General features: G+C 37.3%; 1 protein-coding gene across 1 annotated transcript in view; it reads right to left on the bottom strand.

Moving 5' to 3' along the window:
- The window catches only part of DENND4C (DENN domain containing 4C), a 121,402-nt gene that overhangs the window by 17,291 nt on the left and 83,565 nt on the right, over positions 1–20,546 (bottom strand). The window contains 10 exon segments of the mRNA XM_043997704.1: positions 69–244; positions 1,286–1,395; positions 2,164–2,341; positions 5,065–6,221; positions 8,718–8,855; positions 10,256–10,381; positions 12,775–12,921; positions 13,193–13,319; positions 13,481–13,609; positions 19,996–20,202. Coding sequence (XP_043853639.1) covers positions 69–244; positions 1,286–1,395; positions 2,164–2,341; positions 5,065–6,221; positions 8,718–8,855; positions 10,256–10,381; positions 12,775–12,921; positions 13,193–13,319; positions 13,481–13,609; positions 19,996–20,202 — 2,495 coding nt within the window.

Below are 20,546 nucleotides of genomic sequence, written 5' to 3' on the forward strand. Positions count from 1 at the left end.
GTGTCCTCCTGGGGAACTTACTTAATGGGAGCCTTCTATTTCTACAATCTTTTTAGAGATGTACTAACCTTGCAGAGCCACGTAAGTCTTTAAACTCCACATTAAGGAGGGGTAAGAAGTTGCTTTTACAAAATGGACAGGTGGTATTCAAATTTGAATCATCTGCAGCCCATCCAGCCATAATTTCTTCATCATAAACCAAAGCACCACAAGCTCTACATTGAGAACAACTTGACATCAAGACCTGAAAACAGAAAAGTACATTTTGAAGGAGCCTTATAAAACAATGTTAACTTTAATGTTTTAGTGAAACTGAAGATTTTAAAAAGTAATAACTACTAAAGATACTTTTTAAAAAAATTTAATGAATGAAACTGGAGTTTAACGATTACTCTCTTCCATCTAAGAATAATGTGTGGCTAGATCAATTAAGTTGGATGAATATAAAACCCCATTTGTACTTTAAATCTGTGCCACTGAATCACTATTATAATAAAGACATTTGTTTTCAGACAAGCCAAGAATTTCAGAAGGTAAAAGATGTCATGTCATCAGTAATTACATCTTCTAAACAGGTTACTTTCCTCAGATGAACATTCAGTTCCCAAATTTCTAAGTAGGACTTGCCTTATTTTGTCTGTAATTTTTACCTACACAAAATTGATGCAGTTTTGATCACATCAGCCTGATTTAATTTTCAGTCAACTCAAATGAGTCAAGTGAATTGTAAATACCAATTACTTTGTTAAATGTCATGTTGCAAAGACAATGAGAGTTAACCTCAAATAATTCTTGGACGGGGGCAGCTAGGTGGCGCAGTGGATAAAGCATCGGCCCTGAATTCAGGAGGACCTGGGTTGAAATCCAGCCTCAGACACTTGACGCTTACTAGCTGTGTGACCCTGGGCAAGTCATTTAACCCTCACTGTCCCGCCCCCCCCCCCCAATTATCAGACTAACTTCATATAATTTGTACTAAACTTTCTGTCTTAACTGTCTTAATCATTGATGAAAAATAACTGAACTAAAAATAATCCTGAGTTTTCCCTAAGTTTATAACAGAAAATCACTACCAAGTTCAGAATTTCAACAAGTTGCTAATAAAGCTTGCCTTAAGCCCCTATTCAAATTGTCTACTTCACAAATCAAGCAATGTGTACATATTATGAATGTTAAAGACATCTTAAGCATGTCTTCATCCAATTTGATTACTTATAAAACATGAATTTTACTTTTATAACAAGAAGACTAACAGTTTTATTGGCAGAATGCAATTTGTTTTTACCTCCATTGCACAGTTTTGGTAGATGCTGGACATGCTGGTATTCTGAGAAGACCCATGTTCTGACTTTTCAAAGTCTTGACCCTTTATGCCTCTTGGAAATGGGATTTCACCTGCAAAGATGCAGTCATTAATATTGCATAACAAAACCACAGGAGAACAGAATTAAATTATAAAATCCATAAATATAAACAAACCATAGTCATGAATATCAAAAAGCCTGTCCTAAAACTGAAATAGAAAATTATGTCAGAGACCCTATAGTCACTCAAAATCCCATTTTCTTTAATTTGCTTAAAATACATATATATGTATATTTTCATTTTACAAAATTAAAATGGGGTGGGAAAATATTCCAATGTATGAGAGAATTTATATAACTAAATAGATTCTAGGACAACTATACTTTTCATTTTAAGGATCTGATTCTATTGTTGTGGATATTTCCTTCTACCAATCTATATCATAATACTGCCAACCTGTAGACCACTTCCCTTAATTTATTCTTCATAAGTTGATTACTGCTGAAGGAGGAGATGGATTATCCCTTGTCTGTTCCTCTTGTAATAAGCCCCCACAAACTTAGTTAGGCTGGTTCTTGGATAACAGATATAGTCTGTTTCTGGGACTATATTCAATCAATAGAAAATCACTTAAGCCAATTATGCATTGGAAACTGTCAGTTGCTATGGGAACAAAGACAAAAATGAAATAGGATCCCTACATATATTCTATTGACAGAACCATCAAAAATCCTTTGTCACCCCTACACCATGAGGTTGTAGGGCTCTGGCATGTAGATATAACCATGTTAGGGAGAGTCTGTATCATCTTAAACTAAACACCAATGACACATGAAAAGAACGATAAGCCCTCCATACCTGTTGGATAGGGCAATTTCCCTACATCCCCACTGCTGCTGCTACTGCCAAGACTCGTGTTGCTTTGTGTGAGTTCACTGGTGACTAGCCCTGAGACACACACTTTTGATGTTAGGTCATCTCCCAAAATATGGTCTTCTAAACCAGCAGGAAAGCTATAATCTCTACTGGATTCTTCCTTCAATTCAAAAACAAAGAAAATAAACACAAAGACACAGGTAAATACACTGCCCCAAATGGCACTTTCTTTCTTTCTTTTTTATTTTTGGTGAGGCAATTGGGGTTTAAGTGACTTGCCCGGCTCACACAGCTAGTAAGTGTTAAGTGTCTGAGGCTGGATTTGAACTCAGGTACTCTTGACTCCAGGGCCGGTGCTCTATCCACTGCGCCATCTAGCTGCCCCCCAAATGACACTTTTAAAGAAGCCTTTTCAAATCCATAAAGCTGTTTTATCATTAGTCACTAAAACTCAAATTGGTCAAAACCACAAACTTTTCATTGATGGCATGTATGACACTTTTCCTTTTGTGCTCAGATGCTGAGAGAAAAATTTGTTCTATGTCACAACTACACCTCAAAGCCACCATACTTGGTAAACTGTCAACCTGAACTTCTCATAACTATTTCCTATATGAGTGAAATCAAAGGCTTTCTCTGTAACCTATGCCTAACTTTATTTTCTTAAAAAGTCTTTCTTTGATGTTTATTTTTGACAATGAAATTTCTTTCTCTTTTTGCTGACTGACCAGTTTAAGTAGTTTTTAAAATGTGAATTTTAAAAGGACACTGGCTGCCAATCTTGTAGCATTTCTATTAAAACCCTTATCTTTACTGATTATTTTTAAAAATCCCAAGTTTGATGGCTACAATTAACAATACAAAGGGACAGTTAGGTGCGCAGTGAATAGAGCACCAGTCCTGGAGTCAGGAAGACCTGAGTTCAAATCTTGCCTCTCACATTTACTAGCTGTGTAAGCTTGGGCAAGTCACTTAACCCCAATTGCTTCCCAACCCACCCCAAAACCCCAAAACTTTTCAAAGTAACTTTTAAAGAATGAGAAATAGTTTGTAGCTGGACAAGTTGCAGAGCAGAATACCAAATATCTAGATTTAAGTATTAGTTTAATCATCCCTAAATTATATGTTAGGCATATAACCTGAGCCTCAGTTTTCTCATCTGTCAAATGGGGATCCTACCTGACCCACTGACAACAGAGAGTTGTTATGATGATCAAATGCAGTTAAAGTGCTTTAAAAATAGTAAAATGTTATTCAAATATAAGATTATTATAGGGTTTTATTATAACTCTCCCTATTCATTCACACTGCTGTGTCTCCTTTAGCTTCCCTTATAATGCTTCTCAAAGATTTAATTATTCAAGATAAGGCATCATTTGTTTACAAGGCTGCAGCCATGTGAATATAATTCAGTCATATCTTCCCAATCCTCAAATTTTCATAAAGTATGATAGATGTCTTAGAACATCTTAGTCTATTGCATCTACCTTTATTCTACTACTGTAGCAAGCCACAGCAACTTTAATCTTTAAGGGAGGTAGCCTGCAAAAATTTTCTTCACATTCATTAAACCTTTACTCTTTGTTCTTTTCAAATTTGTCTTCAAAATCCACCCCTCCCATTAAACCTTCCCCTAATTAAGAGAAGCAGCTAGGTGTAGTACTTAGAGAATTGGTTTTAGAGTCCAGAAGGCTGAAGACTGAATCTTTGTGACCCAAGAAAGGCACTTAAGCCATCTAAGCCTTGGTTTCTACAGCTGTGAAAGGGAACTGATGTCTGTAACTGTAACTTCATAAGGTTGTTGGGCGATAAAGAGACATAATATAAGCAAAGAACTCAAACATGTATTTAGGTACAGGAGATACATGGGCAAGTCACTTAACCCCCATTGCCCCCCCCCCCCCAAAGGTTGTTGTTATTCTTTTTTCTTTTTATTTTTTGCAGGGCAATGAGGGTTAAATGACTCGCTCAGGGTCACACAGCTAGTAAGTGTCAAGTGTCTGAGGCCAGATTTTAACTCTGTTCTTCCTGAATCCAGGGCTGGTGCTTTATCCACTGCACCACCTAGCTGCCCTTTATTAAAACTTAATAGAAGAAAGTTACCCTTAATCCTAAAGCATGACACCACCAGACTGTAAAAAAGTATAATAGTAAGGGGCAGCTAGGTGGTGCAGTGGATAAAGCGCTGGCCCTGGATTCAGGACGACTCCAGTTCAAATATGGCCTCAGACATGTGACACTTACTAGCTGTGTGGCTCTAGGCAAGTCACTTAACCCTCATTGTCCCACACACACACAAAAAAAATAGTAAAATAGGACAAAATATAGAAATCTACTTTATATAAAATCTTTGCTTGTTTTGAACCTTTTGCTTAGAAGTTTATGTAGAAATTTGTTTTACTTAGAACACAATGTCTGTACTCTAACTGGTCATATACAATGGGGTATTAAATAATTCTCAAAGGACCATAATGGTGAAACTTTCATTAAACATTTTTCAGTGGAACTTGAATGCAATTAAAAGAAATCCTTCCCAATTACACTTTCAACATTCATCTCTTTTCAACCTTGATTTTATGAAATATTATTCACATAACCGCAAGCTATTCAAAGACTTGCAGAGGATATTTCATTTGGATCAAATGAAAATGTAGTTGAAAAGGATCTGAAAACTGTTTATAAATTTAGGGTGAAATCATCTCGTTCAAGTGTTTCTTTAGGGAAAGAAACCTTGAATTCTTAGTCTACTTCATCCACAGAACTATGAAAACAAGAGCTTCAATAAATACTTTCATATCTCATTGTTTTAAAAAAAAATCACATAAGATCACACCAAACAAAAATTCTGATATGTGGTAATTGTACAATAAAGAACATTCTTACCTCATCATCTGAATAATTATAAGCAGAGGCCATAGCTCCCCACACCTTACTGGCTACTGTAGCTGCTTGTTTCATACCAGACTTCAGAACATCTATCTTGGGTCCAGACAAAATATTGTCCAGTTTTATTCCTGAAAAGGAAGTGACTACAGAGCCCAAGGATCCATGTTGTGAAGAACGCACGAGTGCTGACAAAGATGTGGAACGTTCTTTATGGGCTCGTGAGGGAGTCTGCTGTTTGGAGTGTCCCGTGAAAGTTTTTGACCTGGATACAGAAGGAGGACTCCTCTGCTTTTCCGTTTTTTCCTGAACTGGTGGACTGTGATCCAAGGGCAGGCTAGACCGCCGCTCTAGAGAGGGAGTGAAGGCACCAGACACACATTCTGCTGATCCTCTACTTTCTCGTTTGTGCAACTCCATGCTGGAGGACTTGCTCCCCAAAGGACTTTTCAAGTTCATGTAGCTCTCTATCTCATCTGCCAGATTACGTGCCACAACTGGAGACAGTATCTTCTCCTCGGAGTCAGAATGCTTCCCTTCTATACACTCAGTGGCTAACAGAGACAGAGGGTCAAGCCCAGTTTCAACATCCTCCCTTTCAATTGGTTTGGCTCCACTATAAGAACTATTTCTTTTGTTTATTATATATTTGGGTTCTGTTTTTAGGTCTCTGGACTGATTGCCACTCCATGGTTCTGTGAGTTTATCCTCAGCCGTGGTGGTTGTGGCTGCATCATCCTCACCTTCACCAACAGTGTCTGGCTGTTCTTGCCCTTCCTCCAGCATTCCCAGGCTATACTCTGCCCCCCAAGCCCCGGCACATGTAGGAGTCCTTGTATCGGTCGGTGGGCCACCCACACTGTCTAAGCTCTGGTCTCTTTGAAGATGAAATGGTGGCATCTTATTATAGGACAATGCTGCAGTAAGGATCTTGGCATCTGCTCCCATCATTATTGCCATTTCACTAGAATTTGAGTCCAAACTGCTTTTTTTAAGCAACATTCCTGCTCGACTTTCAGAGCTAAAACTACAACTCCTTTCTGAGAAATGTTTTTGTCTTTTCTCTCCTTTGTCACTAGTTTTCAGGTTAGACACCTCAGTGAATACCGTATCCTCAACAGAATCCTGAGCAGAAAACAGGATATTTGATGTACTACCTAAAACAGAAAGAACACTGTTGAATCAGGTACAAATTTAAGGCTGGATCAACTAACATTGCTGGCAAACACATCTAAAGTAGCCGCTTAAATGTTATCAGGAAACCACAAGTTTCCTATCTTAAGGAGAATAATAAAAATGAACAAAACTTAGTGTTTAAAATGTCAGCATAAATCTAAAAACACAGACAACCAAAAAGAAAAACATGCCCAAAAGACAGTCTCTCTTCTTGTGGAGAGTTCTTAAGTTCAAATTCACAGAAAAACTAGGTAGGTGCTTCTCCACTCCCCATCCCTTCAGCATACACACATAGGGAAAAAGGGAAAGGATAACTGTAAATGTGTGGAGAAACAATCCAAATTTCAAAATGGTAATAAGGGCTCCAGAAATGTGACCAATGGGATACAGTATTCCAGTGACAGTGGGAATCTTTTCAATACTGGGGAAAGGAAGATGAAATCTTCTATTTTTCATCAACACAAAGATTTGCTTGCTCCCATTTGAAAATACTTGTTAAACTGAGTGAACCTTATTTATCTTTGCTTTTTAAACAACATGAACTTTAGATAAATTCCAACACAATCAATATTTTTATTACATTGCTTCCCAAAAGTACGTAGACTTTTTTCATCTTTTCAAATTGTTGTCAATTGGTAATTATACGGCTCAAGCATCAGAATAGTTGAACTTTTTTGTTTTTAATAATTTTTTTTTAAAGTGAGGCAATTGGGGTTAAGTGATTTGCCCAGGGTCACACAGCTAGTAAGTGTTAAGTGTCTGAGGCCAGATTTGAACTACTCCTGACTCCAGGGCCGGTGCTTTATCCACTGCGCCACCTAGCTGCCCCTAGAGTTGAACTTTTTGATGGATTAAAAAAATTTACCTCCAACCAGACCTTTTACAAGTACTAAGAAGCCATGGCACCTCTAGAATGTTAATTCAATTTTATCTTATTTAATGTAGTGTCAAAAGTAATATTTACAGATTGCCTTCCCCTTCTGCAATGAGATAAATATTCATAAAAAAGCAGAGCTTGTAGGGTACAGAAATAAAATAGGGGAGAAAATCATTTGATATTCCTTGGACTATTTCCTATCTCATTCCTTTGTAAGGCTCTAAGACAGAGTAATATCCCAATAACCCCTTAAGAGGCCACCTGGGATAAATTTCAAGCCTCAAAGTCAGTACTATCCCCTGCCTGCCCTTTTTTTTTTTTTCCCCCAACACTGAAGGAGAAGAGGTACAAAAGCTTCATAACAAATATAATAAGAAAAGATAAGAGGGAAGTTTACTCTGCATATATTCCTTAATGAAACAAACTCTACTAGCTTTTCTGGTATGTTTTACTCCATGGGATTTTCTACCCACACTATAGCTGATTTCACAAAAATTAGTGTCATAGATTTAAAGAAACTAAGATCCAGGGAGAGCTTAAGTAATTACTTTCTCAAGGTCTTACATGAAATAAGCAGCAGAGCTGGGATTTGAACACAGTACCTATCTCCAAATCTACCTCTCTGCCCCGTATCATGATGCCTTCTGATGAACTGCTCCCATCATCAAATGATGACAAAGAAGAGGTATCAATGTCAAGACCCTCAGGATACTCACACCCAGATGAATATCACATGAAGAGGTTAACAACAAGGGCAGTCACTTCATGGACACATGGATAATTATGCATTTCTCAACTATAACCAATTAGAAGCTTAGCTTCCTGATAGAAGTTAGATTGATAACCAAACCAAATGATTCCATTAGAGGGAGATGGCTTGAGGTGCTCTTCCCTTTCTCCCCTAAATTGAGGGCTGTGACAGCACATATAAGTGCATGACTACTTTATCACTTATCTGAGTATTAAAAGATTGAGTCAAGGTACAATCTAAGGTCAAACTGTTAGTTTCACTATGAATATTCTAGAAAAAACACAGACCGTCTTTGGTTCTTCGTGCTGGCTCTAACAAGCATGGGCAGGAACAAAAAGATTTTTTCCAACAGAGAAGGTATGCCAAAAAAACCCCTTAGTTTACTTAATCTTTGTGGTCTGAAACTGAACATTTAATAAATAAATGCCTCTGCTTTTTATTGTAGGCAAGCAAATGTTTATTGTCTCATTCTGTTTAACTGATGAACTTTTATATAATTTTCACTGGCTTTTTACTCTAACATCCTTTATTAATGGTGTTGTTCCATTATGGGTCAGAATTATTTCTTTTTCTTCAAAAGATCATTGGGGCAGCCAGGTGGCACAGTGGATAGAGCACCAGCCCTGGAGTCAGGAGGACCTGAGTTCAAATCCGACCTCAGACACTTAACACTTAGTGGCTGTGTGACCCTGGGCAAGTCACTTAACCCCAATTGCCTCACCAAAAAAAAAAAAGATCATTTACCATCAATTCAACAACTTTCAGATGTGTTTTAAGTGCACTATGACTACATGCCATTTAAACCTGTAATATGTTCAATATGCTACATTAAAACATAAAGTGACTCACCAGTGCTACTTTTCCGGCTACTGATATCAAAAATGCCTGATGGAACTTTCACAATACTGCTTCCCCACGTGGGTGTTTCTGCAGGATTAAAAGGTTCAGGACTCAGCTGCTGTAGCTTTTCAGGGACATCAGAAACTTCTAAAAAAGGCCACCCATGATATGGGCAAGAACGATAATAAGAAAAAGAAATTTTAATATGTTAACATATTTCCTGTTATTTTATTGCTTAGTTTTTGTTTTCCCAAAGAGGGCAACATTGCCAATCCAAGAGCATATGAATACATCCATATCAATCAATAATGCCAGAACCAAACTATTTCATCTCACTCTAACATTAGCCATATTGAGAATGTAAACTAGTTATAAATACATTTAGAAGGAACTCCTAAAGGCACACACCCTTGTTTTACAGTACCACTCCTGACTATCTGGAAACTAGGAATGGAGTTTGTTCGAGCATGGCTGTAACCAGAAGGCTAGGAAAGACCCACCTACACTTTCTATCAGGAAATCAGTCTTCAAAACTACTGAATCTCTTCTATGAGGGGTGGATGGCTTGGCTTGCTTATCATTCCTATTAATACTAAGAAAACCAGTTAGGCCATTTTAACCCCAAAATAAAGACCTACTTATCCAACCCATAAGAAACCTGGGTGATTTCTGACAGTGAGGCAGAGTGTTAAGCAGTGGTGTCCAACTCAAATAGAAAGGAATCCCTGACAGTGCATACTGACTTAGAAAACCACAAATTAATATTACCTATGCTGTACGCTATTTTTTTTTTGGTGGGACAATGGGGGTTAAGTGACTTGCCCAGGGTCACACAGCTAGTAAGTGTCAAGTGTCTGAGGCTGGATTTGAACTCAGGTCCTGCTGAATCCAGGGCTGGTGCTTTATCCACTGCGCCAAGTAGCTGCCTTGCTATACTCTTTTTTTTTTTTTTTTTAGTGAGGCAATTGGGTTAAGTGACTTGCCCAGGGTCATACAGCTATAGTAAGTGGTAAGTGTCTGAGGCCGGATCTGAACTCAGGTACTCCTGACTCCAGGGCCGGTGCTCTATCCGCTGCGCCAACTAGCTGCCCCTGCTGTACTCTATTTTTAATCATTTTGGTAAACATTTCAAAATTGTACATTTTCCCAAAATTATATTTTATTCTGGTTCAGTCCACTCAGGAGTTTTATAGGTTACTTGTAGCCAGGTATGAGCTTGACATTTTTGTGGTAAAGGGCATTGGCCTGACAATCAGAAAACCTGAATTTTAATCCTGGCTTTACTTCTAACTATGTGACCTTAGTTTGCATCTTGATTCAGTCTTTCTAGATTCAGATAGCAATAGGACTAATGACAAAAGAAAAAAATCCTAAATTATATTTAAGTTTAACTACTTACTGAACATCTATTTATTAGTGTCGGGTATCAAGTGAGGTACTGTGTTATGCATAGAACAGAAGACAAAAGTGAAAAAGCCCTGCTCAAAAGAGACATAATCTAGCATGGAAGATTAGCAAAGTAAAGCCACTCAATAGCAATACTTAACTGTCTCTCTGGGCTTTTGTCTTAGTTAACAATTCTCCCTCAACTTGTGCTTCTTGTACATGAAGACTTTCTGCATCATCCTTTATAAGTTCATCCTTTGACCCATATCCTTGATCAGACTGACCACCTGTTAAAGCAAACAAAAATCATATGAGAGACACATGATACTATTTATGAACTACCCCACAATTTAAAAAAAATAAAGTTCCATTCATTAGGTATCACAATTACATCCAAGAAAACAAGGGTTTAAGGAGATCAGAAACTTTATAAAACATAGAAAACACTTTCATTTGACAATAAATAGCAAAGGATATTGAAAACAACAAAGTTAAGATCATTATGTATCTAAAAATATTTCCCTTTGAATTTGAAAAGTCCAGTTACTATAGGATATTATGAAGAAAGGCGAAGCTGATCAGCATCAAGAATCTCAAAGCAAGATAGAGAGAAGGGAGAGTAAACTGCACAACCCTCAGACTCCCACAATACAGTAAGCATCTTATCATCTTATCAAGAGGCTAATTTATATACTCAGACGTGTGGCTATGACAATAAACGAACTGAAAATAGAATCAAATGTACTAAGTGATCATTTCTTGCCCCAAATCTTGAGAATTATGACAAAACTTTTAGAGCATCTGAAATTAGGCACCTGCTTTTGACTTAGAATGATTCTGAGCTAGGGTAGCAGTTTCCCATGTGATACAACAAAGACATCACAGACTACATCTATTACTACTATCTGCGTTTTAGCCATTATTTCAAGTAGAGTTAAAAGGTAACTAATAAAGGATGTGAACGCTAGTCTTCTACTGCTAGAATGCTCCATCCCATTGAGAGGTCATGGTCCCCATCAGTTATATTGCCCTTATAATGAGTTTTAGAGGAAGGGAAGGAGAAATGTTAACAAAGTTAGGTAACAATGTTCAGTGAACTAAGCTTATCGAGTAAAAATCAGCTCTGGTCTCCCAAGAACAGAAGCCCATTTTCTCTACTGGCACTGAGCAAAGACTGTGATAGCCATCCCAAGAAACAGGTGACACTCACATTTAAGGGACTTCAATTTACAAGTCTGCCTGTAACAATCAGATTGTTCACTAACTAGTTTCTCAAGCATATAAACATGCTGTTGAGGAAAGGGGAATGTAATTTCAAACACATTAATTTTGCTGACTGATGTGAAAAGAGCAAATAGCTCCTTATAAAGTACAAGACAGGCTTGCCATAATATTATTTCATGCATAATGCAGGGACCACAGTCCTTTATACAAGGAAAATATAAAAGGCACATATTAAGTGTTTGCTGAATGAAAAATAATATAATCCAATATAAGATGGGTGCATTATTAGCCTCCTCTACTAGAAAGGAATTTAATTATTAAAGTATCCAAAAGACTAAATTATTGAGCTGGTTTCAAGTATGAGGTGGTCCCATTATATAGACCTCAAAGTCAGAGATTAAAATTAAGCTTCAAGTAATTATCACACAAAATTCAGAAACCAGTTTTGAAAACTCCCCATGAAATTGTAACTGGATATTTGGAGAAGATCCTACACAAAATGTGAGAGAAAAGGCAAGGCACCTAAGATAGTTTTCCACTTGGGGCAATGTTTACTATGAAAGTAGAAAGCTCCCCCTCCCCTTGCTTGTCAGCAAAATTGAACCTAATAAATGGGAAATTACCTGCAGGAGTTAACATTCAAGGGCAGAAATAATGCCCACGTGTATCCATGGCTTCACGTCATACAAGTCTGTCTGCACCCCACACCATGACAGCCAAGGACACATGCAGCACCAAGAAACAGCACAGAGCGAAAAGCAGAGCAACAAAGATCAAAGAGAAGGAGACTCCAGTCCTTGAGACAAGAACATCAGAGGAAGCACAGGAACGAGACTCGGGATTCTCTTTAAGAAAAAGCTCGAGCTATTAACAAAAACATGAGAGGAAAAGAAGAAGGATGTGCGACACACACACACTGGCACAAAATGGTAATTTACATTACACCTATCTATCTTTCATGGACAGAGGTTATCATCTGTGGTTATACTTAATAAATCTTTGAATAATTTGCCATAGCAGGCAATTCCACAATAAAGAGTGTTTCTCATCGACACCATGTCCCCTTCTGTCTACATGTTTATAACCTCAAAGTTTCTGAGGTTACACTACACATAATTAGAAAAAAAGAATTTCCAAATTATATCCCAAATAAAAGTTTTAATTTGACATTTCTATCAATAATATTACAGTTCCACAGATGTTGGTGGACTATGAAAGAGTTTAAAAAACATCATGTTGCCTGCTCTCCCAGGGTAACTCTCCCTCTTTAGAGTACTGCCCTAATACTGAAACTTGACAATGCTCTGATTTCTTTCCAGGTGAATATATTAAGTGGCAATGAAAAGTATTCATATCGCACAACCTCAGAAAAGGAAAAGCAATGTTTAAAACAAACTGCAAGAGATTTAACATGAGAGTATGTGATGGGTTAGTGAAACCCAGAAGGATTTAGTACCTGTGCTAGAGTGATTATCAATGGAATCAAGCCTGATTAAATCTCTGACGAAGAGTGTGTGCTCCCCATTGTTAGCATCATTAGAACTATCCACGCTACCATGGCTCACCGTGTCCCCATCACTTCCACCTGTGGGAATCCGAGGAGCTAAAGATAAGGGCAACAGCAGCTCAATAATACATGTGAAACTAATACCTGTGAAACTAAACACAAAGAACTCACCACACATTTTAAATTGCACCAACAAATAATTGTGGACCAAGGTAAACTGTGACTTTAGCAAAGCAAAGGCATAATGTAATGCATACCATAACATCTAATTTTAAAATATTAGAAAAATGCCGTACAATGGTATACAAAACAATATGTTTCCTGGTTCAGTGTGGAAATTTTTCTTTGATCACAACTTATATATTACCTGATATCTGGGTGGCCTTTTTAAGTGGCTGCCTAAATTGTGCTATGCCACACACCACATTCCGTACCTTCGTCCACAAGAAGATACCACTGCGATTACTGCTAGGCCATGGGCTCTCCAGAACTACCTGACAACAAAAAATCATTTTATCAGGAAATTCTATAGAACAAGGTCATCCAAAGAAAGCTTCCTATTTCAAAAAGCACTGCCAAGATTTAAAAGCAACAAGAAAAACGTGTGTCTAGGTTAAATGACAGTCGATTTGGCCCAAGTCTCAATATTATTTACCTTATTGTAATAACCATAGGTAATAGCATTTGGTTGTATTTTAGCAATTTTCATTTCAAATAAGACTCGAACGGCTAGAACAGGATGACCCCAAAGTCCACAAAGTTGCATTACAACACGATAGCATACCTAACAAAATTGAGAACACGATAGGAATTAGTTTAAAATATTCATACCAATTGTGCTGAATTTATGACTCAAATGTACATGAAGAGAATATATAATAAATCCATAACATTTTTTCCTACATAACAAAGCTCTGAATATTTTTTAATTTTTCTAACAAGAAAATGTTGTTAAGAACAAACTACCTGGAAAGACTTGAGAACTCTGATCCATGAAATGAGCAACCTTGAAGAACTTGGAATGAAATATGCTATCTACTTCCAGAGAGAGAAATTATGGATTCAGAATGAAGACTGAGACCTATTTTTATTATTTTTTTTTTTGGTCATAGTGAATGGGGCAATTTCTTTTCATGAGTTATACCCCTTTATAACAGGAGTTTTGTTTTGTTATTTCTCAGTGGGCAGAGGGAGGAAGTTACAGAGGTGGGAAGGAGAGAAGCAGGATTTTCAGAGATTAAAAAAAAATTTTAATTGATTTAAGAAATAAAAGAAATAGGGGCAGCTAGGTGGTGCAGTAGATAGAGCACCGGCCCTGGATTCAGGAGGACCTGAGTTCAAATCCGACCTCAGACCCTTGACACTTACTAGCTATGTGACCCTGGGCAAGTCACTTAATCCCAATTGCCACACACACACACACACACACACACACACACACACACACACACACACACACACACACACAAATAAAAGAACATTCCAAATAACTAATAATACGAGAAATGCAAATCAATACAACCCCAAGGTTTCATTTCATATGGTGGAAATTGGCAAAGTTGGGAATCATCAATATTGAATCAGTGTAACTATTTTGTAAAGCAACTTGGAATGATGCAAATAAAGTGACAAAAATGTCCATACCCTTTGACTCAAATATTCCATTACTAGCTTTATACTAATCCAAGGAAGTCAGTGATAAGAACAAAGTTCCCAGATACGCCAAAATATTAACAACAGTACTTTTTATGGCACTTTTTGAGGTGCCTAGGTGACAGACTGTGTAGAGATCTGAGCCTGGCTGAAGTCAGGAAGACCCGAGTTCAAATCTAGCCTCAGACACTTACTAGGTGCGTGACCAAGGACAAGACATGTAACCTCTGTCTGCCTCAGGTTCCTCAACTGTTAAATGGGTATTATAATAGCACCTACCTCCTAGTGTTGTTGTGAGGATCAAATGAAATAATATTTGGAAAGAACTTAGCACAGTGCCTGATACATAGTGGGTAATATATAAATGTTAGCTGTTATTATTATTATTACTACTACTACTGTAGCAAAGAATCAGAAAAATGTACTTGGATTAGGAAATGATTAAATAAATGGTGGTACATAAATGTAATAGAATGATACTGTGCTGCAAGAAACAGTGAATATGACAGAATATAGAGGAGCGTGCAACAATTTATGAAATCTGATATATAGTGAACTAACTGCATAGGGCCAAGAAAACAATATACATATTGACAACAAAGGGAAAAGATAACACACAAAAAATAATAAAAAGTTCCAGTTGTAAAATTACAAAAACAAAGCATGACTCAAAAGAAGAGATATAAAAAGACAAGTGCAGGGGGAAGTTAGCTAGGTGGTGCAGTGTCCCTGGATTCAGGAGGACCTGAGTTCAAATCCCGCCTCAGACACTTAACACTTATTACTACCTGTGTGACTCTGGGAAAGTCACTTAACCCTCACTGCTCCACCCCCCCCAAAAAAAGACAACTGCAACACATTCCTTTCCAGAGGTCCAGGGATTTGTACATATATTCAGACTTTCTGGATGTATTTGCATGTTTATTTTACAATTTTATTTGTTATATAGGATGGCTTTCTAGGACAGGGAAGGGAAAGGGAGAGATTTAGATGAAGTAAAAAGAGAAAAGATGTCAACAAAATTAATTTAAAAAAAAATCTGGGGGGCAGCTAGGTGGCGCAGTGCACCAGCCCTGGAGTCAGGAGTACCTGAGTTCAAATCAGGCCTCAGACACTAAATACTTACTAGCTGTGTGACCGTGGGAAAGTCACTTAATCCCAATTGCCTCACTAAAAAAATCAAAAACAAAAACAAAAACAAAACCCCCCCCACCAACAATCTGGAATAACATACACACTCAATTAGGTGGAGTAACCTATCAAAACTGGGCAATGAATGAGTCTTACACTGATCAGAATTAGCTCAAAGACCTTAATCTCATCAGAGTTGGCTCAAGGAGGGAATAACATACACACTCAATTGGGTGGAGTAATCTATCTAACCCTTCAAAAAAGTAGGAGGGAAAGAAGGGAAGGCAAATTGGGGGAGAGGGCAGTCAGAAGCAAATCACTTTTGAGGAAGGATAGGGTGAAAGAAGATAGAAAACAAAGTAAAATTATGGGGAAGGAAATAGAATGGAGGGAAACAGTTAACAATAGTAACTGAAAAAAAATTTGAATTAGAGGCAAGAGTAATGTAAGATGATGATGGTTGACTGATTGATGGATTGAAGATGATTGGATGAAAATGGGGATTGATTGATGACAATGAGGATGGATTGATGATGAGAATTGGCTGATGATGATGATAAAACATATGGTACTTACTTTGTTGGGCTATTATGAAGAAAATTCTTTGTCAGATATAAGGTACTATATAAATGTTATCTATTCCTGTTGTTGCAAGAATCAACCGTATGAGTTTATTGTAAGGAAATCTCTCTTTAAAGTACTATATAGGGGCAGCTAGGTGGCACAGTGGATGGAGCACCGGCCCTGGAGTCAGGAGTACCTGAGTTCAAATCCGGCCTCAGATACTTAACACTTACTAGCTGTGTGACCCTGGGCAAGTCATTTAACCCCAACTGCCTCACTAAAAAAAAAAAAAAAAAAAAGAGTACTATATAAATGCAGTTTACTATTAAAAAAAAATTGGGGCAGCTAGATGGCGCAATGGGATAGAGCACCGGCCCTGGAGTCAGGAGTACCTGAGTTCAAATCCAGCCTCAGACACTTAACACTTACTAGCTGTGTGACCCTGGGCAAATCACTTAACCCCAACTGCCTCACTAAAAAAAAAAAAAATTGAGCAGGATGCTATCAGAAAAACCCAGAAAGATCTACATGAGCTGATGCAATGTGAAATGTACTATATACAAAATAACAGCAATACTGTAAGATGATCTGCTGTGAATGACTTGCTTATTTTCAGCAATGCAATGATCCAAGACAACTCTGAAGGTCCTATGAAAAATGTAGTCCATCTACAGAGAGAGAATTGATGGTGTCTGAATACAGATTGAAGCATAACTTTTTGTTGTTGTTGTTAATTCCTTTATCTGAAGTTTTGTTTTTGTCTGTTTTCTTTCACAACCTGGCTAATGTGGTTTTGCATGACTGCTCATGTATAGCTCATACTGAACTGCTTAAATGGGGGGGGTGGGGAGGAAGAGAATTTGGAACACAAAGTTTAAAAAAAATTGATGTCAAAATTTGTATTTATATGTAATTTGAGAAAATAAAACTTAATGGGAGAAATGATTGACAAAAAAATTACAAAACTAAACAATATGATAGTAGTTAAAAAGAAAAGAGAGAAATCAATCCATAAAAGAGATTAAGTACACAACATCCAAAGAAAACAGACTCAGTAGCCCAGTAATGCAATGTCTCCAACCACTGGGATAAAAACTCACTAGTGGACAACCATTTCTAGGAAAATTAGACCACAGTCTAGCGGGAATTAAGTTTATACTAATACCATGTGCCAAGACATGCTCCAAAATGGATATGTGACAAATACAGAAAGTCAAATCACAAACAAGTTGTAGGAACAAGAAAAGAATTGGCGGGGCAGTTAGGTGGCACAGTGGATAAAGCACTGGCCCTGGATTCAGGAGGACCTGAGTTCAAATCCAGCCTCACACACTTGACACTTACAAGCTGTGCGACCCTGGGGAAGTCACTTAACCCTCACTGCCCCCACCAAAAAAAAAAAAAAAAAGGAAGAAAGAAAGAAAAGAAAAATAAAAAGAAAGAAAGAAAAGAATTGGCTTTCGAATCTTATCAACATGGTAACAGACTTTTGTTAAGCACAGAGGATGTGACAAAAGGCAAAACACACTCCCTTGTTTCCAAGGAATTCAGTCTAATGGGGGAAATATGTAAACAATTATGTAAAAATTGTACACACACACATTAAATTGGTGGTAATCTCAGATTAGAGGCATGAGCATTAAAGGGGACCAAGAAAGACTTCTTAAAAAATTAAGAATTTGTAAAGCTATCTATTCCCATATGAAAAAATGCTCTAAATCACTAATGATTAGAGAGATACAAATTAAAACAATTCTGAGGTACCACATGACACCTATTAGATTGGCTAAAATGAAAAAAAGGGAAAATAATAAATGTTGGAGAAGCTGTGGAAAAAATGGAACACTAATGCATTGTTGGTGGAGCTGTGAACTGATCCAACCATTCTGGAGAGCAATTTGGAATTATGCCCAAAGGGCTGTGAAGCTGTGCATACCCTTTCACCCAGCAATACCACTTTTGGGTCTTTTTCCCAAAGAGATCATGGAAAGGGGAGAAGGACCCACATGTACAAAGATATTTATAGTTGCTCTTTATGTTGTGGCAAGGAATTGGAAGTTGAGGGGATGCCCATCAATTGGGGAATGGCTGGACAAGTTGTGGTATATGAATACAATGGAATACTATTGTGCTGTAAGAAACGATGAGCAGAAGGAGTTCAGAGAAACCTGGAGGGTCTTGCGTGGGCTGATGATGAGTGAGATGAGCAGAACCAGAAGAACATTGTACACAGTATCATCAACATTGAGTGTTGACCTACTGTGATGGACTATATTCTTCTCACCAATGCAATGGTACAGAAGGGTTCCGGGGAACTCATGATGGAGGAGGATCTCCAAATCCAGGGGGGGGAAAAAAAAAGAACTGTGGAGTATAGATGCTGAATGAACCATACTATTTCTTTTGTTTTTGGTGCTGTTGTTTTTCTATTTTGAGGTTTTCCCTCATTGCTCTGATTTTTCTCTTATGACATGACTAATGCAGAAATATGTTTAATCTTGTTTTTATATATATCCATCCTATATTGGATTGCCTGCTGTCTAGGGGAGGGGGGGAGGGAGAAAAATCTGAAATTAGAAAGCTTGTATAAACAAATTTGAGAACTATCTTTACATGTAACAGGAAAAAAAATAAAATACTTTATTAAAAAAAAAAAGCCAAAAAAAAAATTAGGGATTTGAAGGAAGACAGGGAAACTACAAGGTGAGGTGAGGAGGGAGAACCTTGAAATGCAAATGTAAGAGTCACAAGAAACCTAGAAAGATAAATTTATTTTAGCAATTAGAAGGAGCTGTGTGAAAATGTAGGATAACATTCTAATGTGGCAGAGGAAACAAGTATCCATTCAAAACTTTAATGACTTCAAAGAGTATTGAAGCAGTTAAATAAAAGAAAGGAATACATGAGAGTACGAAAACCTAAGAAACTGTTGGAAGTTACTATTTCTCATATTTGAGGTGCAAGACAAGAGTATACAAACATACAGGAAGAATACAGGGAGGAGATATATGAACCTGACTGTTTTTTAAGCTTTAAAAAAATTCTATCCTCCTCAGGTCAGTCAACAGGATAAAACAGAGAGAATACTGAACTTGGTGTCAGAACACCCAGGCCTGAATACCATTATTCTTTCTTAGTTGTTCCAGCTTACCTGCACACTCCTTCTCATTATTCTTTGCTGGAACAGAGTCCATGCCCTACTTCCTAATATAGGTGTCCTTCAAGGTTACATTCTTCTTTCTTCTCTTTAAACTCTCTCTGGGTGATATCATCTCCAAAGGGTTCAATTATTTCTATGTAGACAACTCTCAAATCTAGACCTTCGGCTCTTATGTCTCCAGCCAGATCTGGTCACATGTCACAAACTGCCTGATAGTCATGTCAACCTGGCCGTCCCAGTGGCATCTCAAAGTCAATGTAAAAATGGAATTATCATCTCCCAAAATTTGCCCCTTCTCCAAAAACTTTCCTTACTGCTCTTTAGGGGACCATTATCCTTCCAGTTATCAATAACTTCACTCCTATATGACTCGGACAAAGGAGGGCTGAACAAGGAAGAGACTGGAACAGAATGGATCAGAATGGAATAAATCAGTCATCTACTTTGTCTGGTATAAAGTGGCTTTCATGGTTGGCCAAGAGAAAAAAAAAATTGACTTCTTTCACTTAATCCTTTATGTCTTTATGTCTTTGTAGAGAATGGTAGGTTGGTTAACTCTGGAGATGCTAAAGCTGTTGGAAAACTGTAATTTTCTTAACAATAAAAATAAAATCCATCTTAGAATTAGCCATTTGTAAAATAGAATTTTTTTTTGTACTTGCCTCATCCAGTGGATCCACATCTAATTTCCTCATCTTAATAAGTTCATCATATGCTTGCTGCAATGCTTTCACTTTAGGATGAGAAACTCTAACATAAGCTGGCAAACAAATGAACCATAAGCTGTAGCAATGACTAAATAGGCACTTAGCCCACTGTGGTGGGTTTGTATAATATCTCTTGGCCAATTTGTGAGCTGTTTTTATCTCCTAGAAAAAGAAAATTAAAGAAAATTATACCCAATACATTGTCAATTCGAAAAAGAAATAAATCCAAAATTGCGTTCTAAAATTAGCACCTAAAAATTAAAAATTAAAAAAAACTTCCTCACATATGTAAAGATTTAGACTAGCAACTCTCTTCTGGAATACCACCTAGAGGTAAAATCTTGTGATTCATAACAACTCTTTGGAGTAATTAAGAAACTGGTCTTACCCATTATTCAAAAATGGGTAAAAATATGGTCAAAGTAGAAAGCTGTGAGGGTCACTGCAGAATTTCTTGTAAATAATCGTAAATTCAGAACCAAACATTTCTGTTTCCCTGCAGAATC

This window comes from Dromiciops gliroides, chromosome 1, assembly GCF_019393635.1.
Source record: "Dromiciops gliroides isolate mDroGli1 chromosome 1, mDroGli1.pri, whole genome shotgun sequence".
In the NCBI taxonomy this organism is placed as follows: Eukaryota; Metazoa; Chordata; class Mammalia; order Microbiotheria; family Microbiotheriidae; genus Dromiciops; species Dromiciops gliroides.